The sequence below is a fragment of the Littorina saxatilis genome, linkage group LG2 (genome assembly GCF_037325665.1).
Source record: "Littorina saxatilis isolate snail1 linkage group LG2, US_GU_Lsax_2.0, whole genome shotgun sequence".
Taxonomy (NCBI): domain Eukaryota; kingdom Metazoa; phylum Mollusca; class Gastropoda; order Littorinimorpha; family Littorinidae; genus Littorina; species Littorina saxatilis.
Genome location: NC_090246.1, coordinates 12,932,532 through 12,946,920, shown reverse-complemented (window position 1 = coordinate 12,946,920; position 14,389 = coordinate 12,932,532). Strand labels below are relative to the sequence as shown.

Here is a 14,389-nt window from a genome sequence, read left to right as displayed (position 1 = left end):
ATCGTTTTGAAATTTTAAGTATCTCTCACACACCTAATTTGCTCTCTGTCTGCAAATTTTTAGTGTGTACATGACAAAACATTAAAATTAATTGATTATGATAATTTACATACACACTACCGATGGCGCGGGTTCACACAAACCCATACTTTTAAAGAGTAGTAGTGATTGTAACTATCCCTCTGCCGACGGCGTGGGTTCTGCTACACCCATAATTACCAAAAGCGGCAGAACAGTGTCTGTCAGCCTGTTTGTCTCCAAGAGACTGTCTGTCTCTCTGTCTGTCTGTCCGTATCTCTCTGTCTGTATGTCTGTTGTCAGTTCCTCTGTCTGTCTGTCTGTCTATCCGTCTATCTGTCTATCCGTCTATCTGACTGTCTGTCTATCTGACTGTCTGTCTCTGTCTCTCTCTCTCTGTCTCTCTCTCTCTCTCTCTGTCTCTCTCTCTTAGTCTCTCTCTCTGTCTCTCTCTCTCTGTCTCTCTCTCTCTTTCTTAGTCTCTCTCTCTCTCTCTCTTTCTTAGTATCTCTCTCTCTTTCTTAGTCTCTCTCTCTCTCTTTCTTAGTCTCTCTCTCTCTCTTTCTTAGTCTCTCTCTCTCTCTCTTTCTTAGTCTCTCTCTCTCTCTTTCTTAGTCTCTCTCTCTCTTTCTTAGTCTCTTTCTCTCTTTCTTAGTCTCCCTCTCTCTCTTTCTTAGTCTCTCTCTCTCTCTCTCTTAGTCTCTCTCTCTCTCTTTCTTAGTCTCTCTCTCTCTCTCTCTTAGTCTCTCTCTCTTTCTTAGTCTCTCTCTCTAGCTCTTTCTTAGTCTCTCTCTCTCTTTCTTAGTCTCTCTCTCTCTTTCTTAGTCTCTCTCTCTCTCTTTCTTAGTCTCTCTCTCTTTCTTAATCTCTCTCTCTCTCTCTCTTTCTTAGTCTCTCTCTCTCTCTATTTCTTAGTCTCTCTCTCTCTTTCTTAGTCTCTCTCTCTCTCTTTCTTAGTCTCTCTCTCTCTCTCTTTCTTAGTCTCTCTCTCTCTCTCTCTCTTTGTTAATCTCTCTCTCTCTCTCTCTTTCTTAGTCTCTCAGTCTCTCTCAGTCTCTCCCTCCCCTCTCCCTCCCCCTCTCCCTCCCCTGCAAGAGGTCGGTGAAGGGAGAAACTCGATGCACCCACTGAAGTAGCGCTGTGGGTTTCCCTGAACCCACCCCGTCGTTAGAGAAATAAACGGTAAAAACCCTCTTTCAAATGTATGGGTTCAGACAAACCCGCATCGTCGTTAGAGGAATAAACGGTAAAAACCCTCTTTCAAATGTATGGGTTCAGACAAACCCGCATCGTCGGGAGTGTGTAGTCAAAAGCGGCATCCGGCAAAGGTTAAGGTGTGTGTACAGTGTAGTGAATGAATTTCATTCGCTTGAAAAATCAGCCAGATGAGTTTTCGTTATTGTTTGTCTGTGCACTTGAAAGACCGTTGGGTCGATATATTTGTAAATGTATTGTTTTGTCAATAACAAACGTTCCAACAACCTACCTTTCTTGTTTTTTGATTGTGTAGTGAATGGACTTAAATTCTTGCACTTGCGGAGAGACCCACTAACCATAATTTTTATGCACTCAATTTACAGTTGAAAAGCAAATTGTAGCAAATACATAGTAGAAGTTGCCTACATTTTTCAGGCGGTTTAGGGTGCAGAAGAGCTCTGTAAAGAAGTATTTGCTTAATATATATATATTCGATTGTTGGAAACTCAATCAGTCTTTTTCTTATCAGAATAGATGTTTTCTGTGTCAAAACTGTCAGGATTTTTAAGCGATGAAGCAGAGTTTCACCTAAGACAGTGAGACGAGTGAGGCAAGCGACGGCACATGGCCGACTGGCTAAAACTTACTGATGTATGTATTATGCAGTGTGCACTCAGTATGACACCCTTTCTACTCATCGGAGTTCACAGTTCGTTGAAGCAATGATCGCTGGCCCGCAGTGATCGCTGACGGCGTGTTCGACGGAGGTCAGGTGGGTTAGCTTGAGGTCAAGTGAGTTTAAGAAAACACACGAGCTTAGCAATCACTGCAAGCAATCGGCAGCGAATCATGGCTCCACTGTGCATATTTTCAAATAAAAAGGGTATTATATCAGGAGCCAAATGCATAGCATACACATACGAGTTACCCAGTTGCCACGACAGTGTATCTTATTGGTCAGCTTGCCTCGCTGTCGAGGGTGCAACTCTGTCACAGCACTTGAAAATCCAGACAATGCTATTTCAGAGCATCAGTTATTAGAGTAGAACTTCATCAGGAAAACGTAAGCACATGTTACTTTTTGTTAGTTCTGAAAATCTCAATCTGTGGTCATCACTAAGTTCAGGGCAACATTTATTGATGACGTTTTAAGCAGACAGCTCAACACACACATAACACACACACATGTAAAATGCAAAGAAAATGGTTTACACACACATACCATACTCAAACATATACAAAGACTGTTTTGTTTACAAAAGTTTATTTTTCAGTATCAAAAAATCTGTTAATTAAAACAAAAAAATACATGTCATATGTTGATTTCTCGATTATAAAAACATTTTTTTGAACTGAGATACAACCTTACATTCAACCCAAAAGTAGACACATTATTTTGAGATTTTTTTCTGATGAATGAAACGGGATAAAAATTAGAAATTTAATATTGTCTCCACAAAAATACTAACAATTTTGGAATGTAAAAAAATTCTATAAAATAAAATGATTAGAACATGACGCGTTTCAAAATTATGACAAGGAAAAAAAGACAGGTACTAAATAACTAATGATTGTAATTTTGAAATATGAAGATGGCAGTCTTTCTTACATGCAATAAAATGCAATAGAAGAATACATTTCTTTGTACAGGTACATTATTTACAAATAGGGCAGGCTCAAAATGTCTGTGTGCTTGCATGTGACCTGAACTTAAAATTAACGAAATGGGATGCTACAGTTAGCCATGCACCAACAACTCTTTTCTAAATAAAACTTTTAAGACAAAAGCAAACTACATGCATGTGTGTAAAAGCAAACAACTGTCATCTGGGGAGTTAAAGATCAAGAAATATGTAGCATTGTTCATCAATGATCCTTGATATGTAAAAATATAGTGATATGTCTGCTGATCATCCATAGACCTATTTACAGCATAATCAAAGAAAGCCACAATAAGTCAGCCAATGTTTCTTTACAAATACAAATGCAGCAGCTATCCTGTTGACAGATCATACTTTGAAAATGTCAAACTCGCAGGTGTCATGCAAGGTGACTTGGTTCATGATCAGAACAAAATGACTATAATTCTGACTCCGAATCCCTGTTGTCCTCCAGTTTGACCTTGCCCAAACTGCAACAAAAACAATTACATGTATGTGCAAATTAACAGATATATATATATATATATGTGTATAGGTTACAACACGAGTGGTTTTTTATATGGCTTGTATTTCAATTTTCAGTCAAGACCCAGCGGATGAATATCATCGGGAGACACGAGCCTCTGGCGAGTGTCTCTCGATTGATATTCCCGCTGGGTCTTGACTGAAATACAAGCCATATAAAAAACCACGAGTGTTGTAATCTGTATATCCCATTCTACCATCAAACACAAAGTGTAGACTACTAGCGGCACTGTTGCGATCTGTGCAGGGTAAAACTGTTGCCAGCGAGACTTAGCCCTTTTGCAACCTTAAACTAAGTGACCGTCGCTGAAAAAATAAAACGAATGAGTGCATCGATAAGTACGCGGTAACACTACTTTCAGACCATTTAAAAGCTTTAAGTAAAGGTTCATAAGTTGCAAGAAAGTAATGAAGTCGAATAGAAATTAATTTAGTTGAAGCGCACAATTCTTTTGTTTTGCGTTTCAGGTCGGCAGAACGGGCGAAACGGGTTTGGGACCCATTTGGCTTACTCGATTCAGAATTGATTCCACGTTGTTTTTCTCGAACGTGTGTAATTAGGCTTATTGACAGAGAAGCAAATCTTAGGGAACAAATATGTAGGTTTAGATTTAACCATTTGCTCCCTATTTGAAATGTATCTACGTGATAAACTGTTTTGCGAGTGTGTTTGCATGGATGAACTTAAACTGGTATGGGTGAGAGGAAAACGCGACCGACACGTCTGTCACCGCCGATTGATTGCATTTTGAAGGAATATGACTGGATTACGGAAAAATATGTGGACTTACTGCAGAGCCAGGCAAAAGAGTAGACTTGCTCGCAAAACACGTGAAACAGCCGATGTTTGATAGCTGAAGGCGCACACCGGCAAAACACACTACCGACAGATTCTCAAAAGTCGTCTGCTAACGATGCAAGGGGAGGGTACTCGTGTTTTTGTTTTGGTTCGCTAGCATCTGGTTATCTTGTAAGTTGAATGTTCGTTTTTTTCGACCTGCATTGCTTTCATAATGAAAGAAACTTTTGCTTATTGCATCTCATACATCAGATCAGTTCTGAGATTCATTTTTGCGTGCAACTGATATGGTTTTCTGAGCCGTGCAATACGATTTTAGAACTTCATACAAATGTGTCACATTGTTCGGCGCGAGGTCAAAGGTCGGGAGGAAAGTAGTCCTTTGCCCAAATCGGAATCTGCACTATCATATATTTTTTGGAGTCCATGATGTATTTATTGAGCTATAAAAATACAACATATATACCCATACTGAAGTAACAGAGACAAAGAAGGGAGGTCATGGGATATATATATATATATTTTTTAAACCTTAATACAGTGGAACCCCCCTTTTAAGACCTTCAAAAATCTTTAATAAATCAGGTCTTAAAAACGGATGGAGCAAGGTCTCAAAAAGGAGGAAGTCTTAAATTGGGGGGGGGGGGGGGGTCTTAAAAGGGGGGTTCCAATGTAGTAATCAAAAGAGACTTGGTTCCCACTACAGTGACAACTGACATTGACAAGTTGACCATGATGAACACACTAACTACAGAACATGAACACACATTTGATTTAGAAACCCACTCTTCAGCAGTACAAAAGAGAATCATTGTATGCCCATCAAGAGTGTTGTATAATACGTTCAAACATAAGTACCAGTACCAAAAGGCATGGAATAATTGAAACTCCAGTAAAGGAAAGCTTTTATGGGAAACCACAAAACAGCCAACATCCTATGAAAAGTTTTTTTCCAAAGCAGCTCTGTTATTTAGGAGACTGCTGTGAAAATTGCCTAATCTCTCTACCAGACGCCATCATTAACCCTTAGGCTGGTTGTTGCAACATATGTCGCGCTACTTTATGTATACTGTCACCTGGTTGTCAGGACATATGTCGCGCTACTGGCTCAGTCTGTTTGGTCGGTTCCGATTACCTCCCATGGATGCGAAAACCTATATGACCGTTTTTCTTTATTTTTCTCTCTGTTAATTCACCAGTGGCTATGTGACATGTGTTACAGAATTGCACCAGTGTAAGGGCTAATACTGCAGTAGCTCACTCCAAACCGAAGCTCACCCACTCTATCATTAGTACCAGATATCTCAAGAAGGAGCACTCATTGTATCAGTACCAATGTCCCCAAAACAACTTTCATCTTTCTAACATAAACGTTATGAAGTAGTCTTCAGTGTACTAATCTCCACAACAGACCCCCTCTTGTTCAAGCAGACATCTCAAAAAGTACCTTTTCCTTTAGTTACCTTCCACAACAGATTTTTTTTTATCTCACTCGTTTAGACATTTCCAGACATAGAATGATAATTCTGACTGTACCGGTTCGCGGGAATATTTTTTTCTCATTTTAATTGAACTTGCTTATATTTCCCGCACTTAATTTGCGTGCTTCCCTTCCTCGTGGTTTTATTTCTGCCTAATTTTTTCATTTTTACATTTAGTCAAGTTAAAAAAAAAAGAGAAAAAAAAGTCGCGTAAGGCGAAAATACAACATTTAGTCAAGTAGCTGTCGAACTCACAGAATGAAACTGAACGCAATGCCATTTTTCAGCAAGACCGTATACTCGTAGCATCGTCAGTCCACCGCTCATGGCAAAGGCAGTGAAATTGACAAGAAGAGCGGGGTAGTAGTTGCGCTAAGAAGGATAGCACGCTTTTCTGTACCTCTCTTTGTTTTAACTTTCTGAGCGTGTTTTTAATCCAAACATATCATATCTATATGTTTTTGGAATCAGGAACCGACAAGGAATAAGATGAAAGTGTTTTTAAATTGATTTCGACAATTTAATTTTGATAATAATTTTTATATATTTAATTTTCAGAGCTTGTTTTTAATCCAAATATAACATATTTATATGTTTTTGGAATCAGAAAATGATGGAGAATAAGATGAACGTAAATTTGGATCGTTTTATAAATTTTTATTTTTTTTTACAATTTTCAGATTTTTAATGACCAAAGTCATTAATTAATTTTTAAGCCACCAAGCTGAAATGCAATACCGAAGTCCGGGCTTCGTCGAAGATTACTTGACCAAACTTTCAACCAATTTGGTTGAAAAATGAGGGCGTGACAGTGCCGCCTCAACTTTCACGAAAAGCCGGATATGACGTCATCAAAGACATTTATCAAAAAGATGAAAAAAACGTTCGGGGATTTCATACCCAGGAACTCTCATGTCAAATTTCATAAAGATCGGTCCAGTAGTTTAGTCTGAATCGCTCTACACACACACACACACACATACACCACGACCCTCGTCTCGATTCCCCCTCTAAATAATAATAATAAAGTGTATTTATATTGCGCCTATCCCTTACAAAAAACAAAAATATTTGGCTCTAAGCGCATTACAACATGTGAAGGACTTGGTACAATCAAGTCTGACAAGTACAACAGCACAATATACAGTCGGTCTCTTAGGTAAAAGCAGCTTCGACAGTTAAACACTTCTACTAAAAGATCCTCTAACAATTTACAAACATAGTTAAAGAACATCGAGTTAATAGGAATTAAAAAAAAAAAAAAAAAAAAAAAAAAAAAGGTTCTTATAATAAAACTATCTAGCGAACGACGAAGAAGAAGAAGAATAAAACTATCAATGTCAATGTATAACAAGTCATTCAACGTAAATGGCCAAAGAACAACAATAAAACAATGGTGATAAAACAGTTATACTCAATGGCTAATAACGAGGCAGAGTTAAATAGTATCGACACAAGATTAAAACAAAACATATTTCTGGAGACGAATTAACAACAATAAAGCAATGGTGATAAAACAGTTTTACTCAATGGCTAATAGCGAGGCAGAATTAAATAGTATCGACACAAGATTTAAACTAAACATATTCCTGGAGACGCATTTAATAATTATACATGTATCAAATAATCAATGTACAAAATACAGCCCTCGCAAGCAACCCGCCCCCAGCCGGCCCACAGCGCGCTACGATGGCAAGCGACCCCTCTCTAGTGGCTCTACGTTAAAACATTTAGTCAAAACTTGACTAAATGTAAAAAGACTGTACCCATTTCCCTTCATTGTTCAAAACACATCCAAAATTAATTCATCTTCTGCATTCCTTAGTTTTTTTTAACCATAGGGTCACCTTATGGTGAGAGCTTTTTGTGCCACACTCTTTTTTACCCTGCCATGTGAGCAGCATGACACCGTCTTTGAGGGTGTTGCTGTTGGATACCTGTGTGTTTCCTAGTCCCTAGACTTTCGCTGAAAACTCTGGATCTTTCAGACGCATTTGTCTTTTTGAATCGAATGCATTTTCACATGAGGGTGGTAAGTTTCCAGTAAGACTTAGAGTCTGCACTGAGCATTGATTTGGGGATATACAGACCCCACCCCCCTATCCCGAAGTAGTTCTTATCCAGTGAACAGCACCAAAAGTTGTTTTCTTTAGGCCAAACAAAATTATATGTTGGTTTATGGTAACGTGACCAAACAAGATAGGGTCGGTAGGTCGGCTTTTTAAAAAATATAGTCGAGTTTAAAGGAGGTTACGTCCCTTAGTCTTGGTATGGCTCGCAAAATGTGCCAAAAATTTGTTGTTGTAAGAAATGAAAAAAAAAGTTAATAGGGTCGGTCGGGTTACCCTTAACCAACATGTATTTTTGTTTGACCTTAGATGCAAATTTCAAGACAGAAACATTGTTGAACAATGAAAATCAACTCACCTATCATCCGGTGACCTTTCACTGAAACGCGGAACACCTCGAGGTCTGCGGTCGTCAGGAGGGGATCCACGTCTGTCGCTCGGAGGGGGTCCTCTTTTGTCATCGGGAGGAGGTGGGCCTCGACGATCAGGTGGAGGTCCTCGTCTGTCATCGCCACGGTTACCATTGGGAGGGGGACCTCGCTGACCATTCTGGGGCGGACCTCTGTAGCCATCGGGGGGAGGTCCTCTATAGCCGTCTGGTGGCGGACCTCGACGATCACGATCATCCGGAGGTCCTCTGCGATCACGATCATCTGGAGGTCCTCGGCGATCACGATTATCGCGTTGACGGTCGTTGGGGGGTGGTCCTTTGCGGAACTCACCTGGGGGCGGTGGTCCACGTGGTGGCCCGCGTCGGTCGTCTGAGTATCTGGGTGGGCCTCTCCTGGAACATTAAGCAGTGTTTGTGTTCACTGGAAACTTCCAGTAATGCATTGGTTATAAGTGAAAAATAAATTGTCATCATTTTCACAAGTTTTCATTCATAACAAGCTGGGTAACTAAAAATACTGTCATCATTTTCATGAGTTTTCATTCATAACAAGCCGGGTAACAAAAAATGTTCAAATTTGACAAATCCAAGAAGTGAATGGGTTTGAGCTTCAGGTGAAACGTGGATTGTCAAAGCAAAGGCCGTTGATTGGATGTTCAGGTCAATGATAACACACCTCCCATCAGACGGAGGAGCTCCCCTGCCGCGTCTGTCGTCAGGGTGAGGAGGTCTGCGGCCATCTGGCGGCCGTCGATGGGGGTCGCTCGGTCCGTGACGGTAGGCTTGGTTGTTCTGTCCGCTCCGTTTCTCTGGCTTGTGCAAGTTCATCTGAGAACATCATCACAATAAACATGTTTACAATGATCAATATCCAAAGGTAATCGAGTAAGCAAGAGTTATATATGGAAAAAATATAGGTCCCAGAAGGGTGTTTAATTGCAAATATCTCTTATTGTCTTAACACTTTCTACCCCACCTATGTTGACCAAGTTTTTTTTTAGCCGAGACCAGCTGTGCTGCAGCAGGTACCTCAGAATTGTAGTAACTGTGTATCAACATGCTGGAATGCAGGCGTTAGATGGACGTTACAGGAAGCGACTGAAGTGACTGTGTGAAAGGATATATCCGTACCAGGTCAGATAGACCCATATGAGTGGGTACGGATATATCCGTACCTGGGAGACAATGAGTTAAACTAGTTGGAATTTTTTAATGAGCTTTTAAGAATGCCTCAGGCATCTAAAAAGCTCATGTCCTAAAATTTCAGCGAGAAGTAATTAAAAAAAAAAAGGTCATATTTCGACTACAAACACCGTGGGGCCGTGCGGACCCATGTTTCTCAAAAAAGGAAATGAGAAGCATGGGTCCGCACGGCCCCACGATGACTTCCGTGTGTAGTCGATAACCCGGACGGGCGAAGGTTAAGACCTCCAAAAATAGTGTTTTTAAAACTAGGTCTTATAATGGAGCAAGTCTTCTTAACAACACAGAGGTGCATTTACAGATCTCATGAAGAGATTTCCAAAAACAGATAAACTAGCTGCTAACGTTCCAAAATTCAGAATTAAAAAAATACAGGAATGGCTGGATAACTTAATCAATGGAACGTTTATTGTTTTGTCAAAAATTAAACATTTTTATTAACTAACCATTCTTGGTTTTTTTCACACAAAGAGAAAATTAGTAGGGTTTGTCAACTTTACCTGTGAGTAAGCCTCCGAACGGGGCTTGATGTTCTTGTGTGGGGTGGTTCCAGATTTCAAGTCATGCCTGAAAGTGAAAGCAAATCACGGATTATTTGAATGTGACTGTGAGAAGTTTAATGAGTTTTGACTAATGCATATAATTCTGTTGCAAACACTAATTTGACTAAATTCATAAAACCACAAACTTGAAATACATTGCTTTAATTACCATCCAAACCATTTATTCAACACACTCAGAACACACTAAAAGGAACAAAACAAAAATGAAGAAAATAAGAACCTTTCTCGCTAGTTTCTGTAGTACACTGGTAGTTTTAAGACCTCCAAAAAACTGAGAAAATCGGGTCCTAAAAGGGAGGGAGTCTAAAGTGTACAGAGGTAAGGCCTAAAAAAAAAATAGGTGTGGTTACGGTAAAACGACCTACCCTATGTTTAGGGGCCGACCCTATAACTTTTTATTACATTTGTCCCCCCCCCCCCCCCCCAAAAAAAAAAAAAAAAAAGAGTGCAGAAAACGCAATGAAAGCGAAATCGCCCGAGTCGCACACTTATTTCCCTGTCAAGTAGGTTTAATTTGTACACATTAGAAAAAAAAGTTAAAAAAAAAAAAAGTGATTGCCTACCTTCCTACCCTATTTTTTTTGGCTATGTTACCGTAACCACACCTATTTTTTTTTTGGCCTAATGAACAGAAAGTCTGAGGAAACAGGGTCTTAAAAAGGAGATAGTCTTAAAAAAAGGGGGGGGGGAGGATGTTCCCCTGTATCTAAATGATAAATCTCATTCTATAAGGCAACCCTCTACAAACTGCTGATTGCGTTGTCACACCTGACATCTAACTATTCTCATTCTTTTGAAATACATTTCAGAAAAAGTGAGATCGATGATTGAATTTTGCCACAACAGTTTGAAAATCTGCTTCAGGGCAGGGTAGCTGACGCAATGAATTTGCGCCATGTGACAGGATACGGCTTACGGTTTATTTGGAAGTCTGGCATGCAATAGATTGTACTGCAGGTGTGACCATAGCTTAAGACGAGCCAATCCAAAAACAAAGAGACTGCCAACGAAATATCTGTGACTGTAATGTATTGTTTTGTCAATAACAAACGTTCCAACAACTTACCTTTCTTGTTTTTGTATTCTTTATTTCATAGCTTAAGACAGCAACCATCAATCGTTTGATCAAAAGCACACTGATAACATAAACAAACACTGAGAGTGAGACAGACAGACCCCCCCCCCCCCCCACCCCGTCCTCCACACACAGAGAACTCACTTGAGTTCCTGCTCGTGGATGAGATCATCCTTGTGGACAGCAGCAATGCCATAGTCACCCAGGGGTTGGAACTGAAACAAAATTACACCTGTCAATGTCAGCATCATTTTTATATTTAGTCAAGTTTTGACTAAATATTTTAACATCGAGGGGGAATCGAAACGAGGGTCGTGGTGTATGTGTGTCTGTGCGTGTGTGTGTGTGTGTGTAGAGCGATTCAGACTAAACTACTGGACCGATCTTTATGAAATTTGACATGAGAGTTCCTGGGTATGAAATCCCCGAACGTTTTTTTCATTTTTTTGATAAATGTCTTTGATGACGTCATATCCGGCTTTTCGTGAAAGTTGAGGCGGCACTGTCACGCCCTCATTTTTCAACCAAATTGGTTGAAATTTTGGTCAAGTAATCTTCGACGAAGCCCGGACTTCGGTATTGCATTTCAGCTTGGTGGCTTAAAAATTAATTAATGACTTTGGTCATTAAAAATCTGAAAATTGTAAAAAAAAATAAAAATTTATAAAACGATCCAAATTTACGTTTATCTTATTCTCCATCATTTGCTGATTCCAAAAACATATGAATATGTTATATTCGGATTAAAAACAAGCTCTGAAAATTAAATATATAAAAATTATTATCAAAATTAAATTGTCGAAATCAATTTAAAAACACTTTCATCTTATTCCTTGTCGGTTCCTGATTCCAAAAACATATAGATATGATATGTTTGGATTAAAAACACGCTCAGAAAGTTAAAACAAAGAGAGGTACAGAAACGCGTGCTATCCTTCTTAGCGCAACTACTACCCCGCTCTTCTTGTCAATTTCACTGCCTTTGCCATGAGCGGTGGACTGACGATGCTACGAGTATACGGTCTTGCTGAAAAATGGCATTGCGTTTAGTTTCATTCTGTGAGTTCGACAGCTACTTGACTAAATATTGTATTTTCGCCTTACGCGACTTGTTATTTCTTTAGTGTCCCATCCCTGGGAAATTTGGGTCGCTTCCTCCCAGTGGAAAGCTAGCAGCAACTGAGTTACGCTACCCATGTGTCTGCGTGTTGTTTAGGTGTATTCAGCCACGTGCACTTATGGCAGAATGACGCAGGTCTTTTACGTGCCACAGAAGTGGAACATGGATACCGTGTCTGAGTCTGCACAACAAGTTGACCCGTGTCCGGCCCGGCCCGGATTCTAACCTGCGACCATAGGATCACAAGTCCAGTGCTCTACCAACTGACTTACTGAGCTAACCCCCCCCCCCCCCCCCCCAAACCACATTCTTACCTCAGTGGCAGTGCACACCGAATCAGTGAATAATAGAAACATGTCTTTGTTTAGACACAATGAAAAGGGACATTAAATTTAAACCAAAAGTTTTCTTATCTTATCTTCATCAAATTAATAATGATTTTGCTTAAAAATTAACATTTCTTATTCTTTCTCCGTATCTAGCCTAGGCCTTGCTGCCTATAAAACATTCAAACTCAGTCAGTGACTGCATTCCATTTGATGAAAATGAAATTATTCAAAAGCGGTCTGAACTCTGATCAGTATTCAAATGATTATTTATCAAATTCAAAGTCCAACGTAAATTATATTCTAAATTTAAACTTATGTTTATTAACATAAAATAACAGTTCTAGGGTTGACATTACTGCAGTTCCTTCTGTGACCAAGAAAAACATCAAAAATGTACATGACATTGTATCATTGTATGTATTATTGCAAATGCAATTAATTCATTCCACATTTTTCAGATAATAGGTTTACACTTAATTTAATAAACACTAGTGTTGACCGTGTGCGGCAAAATACTGATAAAAGTTTATTCTCAACTTCAAAACAGTCTGAAATAAAGTTAAATAAACAGCATTTCCGGGTTTGGCCACCCCACACTCACGTAGAGCTCGCGCCTGAAGCGGTTGGAGCGACGCGTGGCGAGGAGGATAAGGTAGGTGGCCCCTGAGAAGCACAGGAGGAAGAGGATGATGAAGAAGGGCCCCACGAACTGCACTTCCCAGTCCCAGAAATACACGTGCCGCATTCGCAAACAGATCAGCAGGATCCCCACCAGAAGACTACATAGTCCGAAAGTTATCAGGCCGATTCCGATGCGACACGGCAGCTTCCCTGGTCCCAACCAGATCGAGTTCAAATCCCATCTGATCTGAGATTGCACGTACGAATGGTACGCGTCAATCGTGTCTTTGTCCAAGAGTTTTTCCTTCATTTTGGACTGAGGTTCTGTGGTTCGAAACTTAAAAAGAAATGTAAGAGTTCAGGCTGTCCTAGTCGAGCTAGGAAGCCATTGGCATTGTTGTCGCGGTCGTTTCCTGCTTTCCCGTCAACCTTTGCGGCCAGTGGATCACCTGCGCATGCGGAGTGGGACACACCTGAGATTGTCACCTTTCCTTCAGGTGTGACAGTAGCGGAGTTGCCTCCCTTGGACTGTTGACGCCAGTCGCTTAGCTGCAGTTTCTTCCCTTGAATCGCACGATGCCCATTGAGAACGAAAACAAGTGCGTTGTCTTGGCATTCTCGGATTTTTCAGGTTTGCAGTTATTCTTCCTTACACTGAGGCTGTACTTATTTGTGTGTTTGTATGTGTTATAAGTACGATGCGTTTTTCAGAAACAAAACTAATTTACATAAACTGGCTTTGGAAATACAGGCTTTCCACTTACTTTGCAACAACTTGAGAAACATTCTTTTCGCGTATTTTTCATCTTAAGAGTTTGCAGTGACAACTTCACTTCCGCTGTTTTAGCAAATGAAAAGGTTAGACTTGGAGTCCAGATCTTGAGATATAATTAGTGGTCCTCTGCAGCGCAGCCACTGGCCCGTACAGCTTGTTGTGCAGGGACTCCGGCATTGGCCAGATTTCCTCTCTCAGCACCTGGTGGTTGAGTTGACTAGACAATTTCAGTATCTCTTTCGAGTCATTGACAGTGTCACGTACGGACACTGGAAGAACGAACAAACTAACGAACGAACTGACGAGCTTTATTTTACAAGAAAAATTAAGCAACTGAATGAGTAATAAGTAAGAACATTTTTTTCTGCGTACTGAACTCGCGGAGAAATAATTGTATGGGTGTTCCACTAACTGAAATAATCCAGTTGATTAGACTGAATCAGTTAGGTTCCAAAAACACGCGCACGCTGCCACTGGACTATGGCCTGTCGAAAAGCAAGGGTTTGCGAGTGGGGGGGGGGGAGAGAGTGTGTGTGTGTGTGTGTGTGTGTGTGTGTGTGTG

General features: G+C 40.1%; 1 protein-coding gene across 1 annotated transcript; it reads right to left on the bottom strand.

Moving 5' to 3' along the window:
- Positions 1-2,462: 2,462 nt before the first annotated feature.
- On the bottom strand, positions 2,463-13,474 carry LOC138958227 (proline-rich proteoglycan 2-like). Its single transcript, XM_070329331.1, has 6 exons — positions 13,033-13,474; positions 11,127-11,197; positions 9,845-9,911; positions 8,818-8,969; positions 8,109-8,534; positions 2,463-3,346 (listed from the first exon to the last, which is right to left on the bottom strand). The coding sequence occupies exons 1-6, from the start codon at positions 13,360-13,362 to the stop codon at positions 3,295-3,297; spliced, it is 1,098 nt and encodes a 365-aa protein (XP_070185432.1). The 5' UTR covers positions 13,363-13,474; the 3' UTR covers positions 2,463-3,294.
- Positions 13,475-14,389: the final 915 nt, after the last annotated feature.

Coding starts and splice junctions, on each gene's coding strand:
- LOC138958227 (XM_070329331.1), bottom strand. CDS start 13,362: ATGAAGGAAAAACTCTTGGACAAAGACACGATTGACGCGTACCATTCG. Junction 8,535..8,817: donor GCTCCTCCGTCTGATGGGAG/GTGTGTTATCAT, acceptor TTAATGTTCCAG/GAGAGGCCCACCCAGATACT. Junction 3,347..8,108: donor GAAAGGTCACCGGATGATAG/GTGAGTTGATTT, acceptor TTTTTGTTGCAG/TTTGGGCAAGGTCAAACTGG.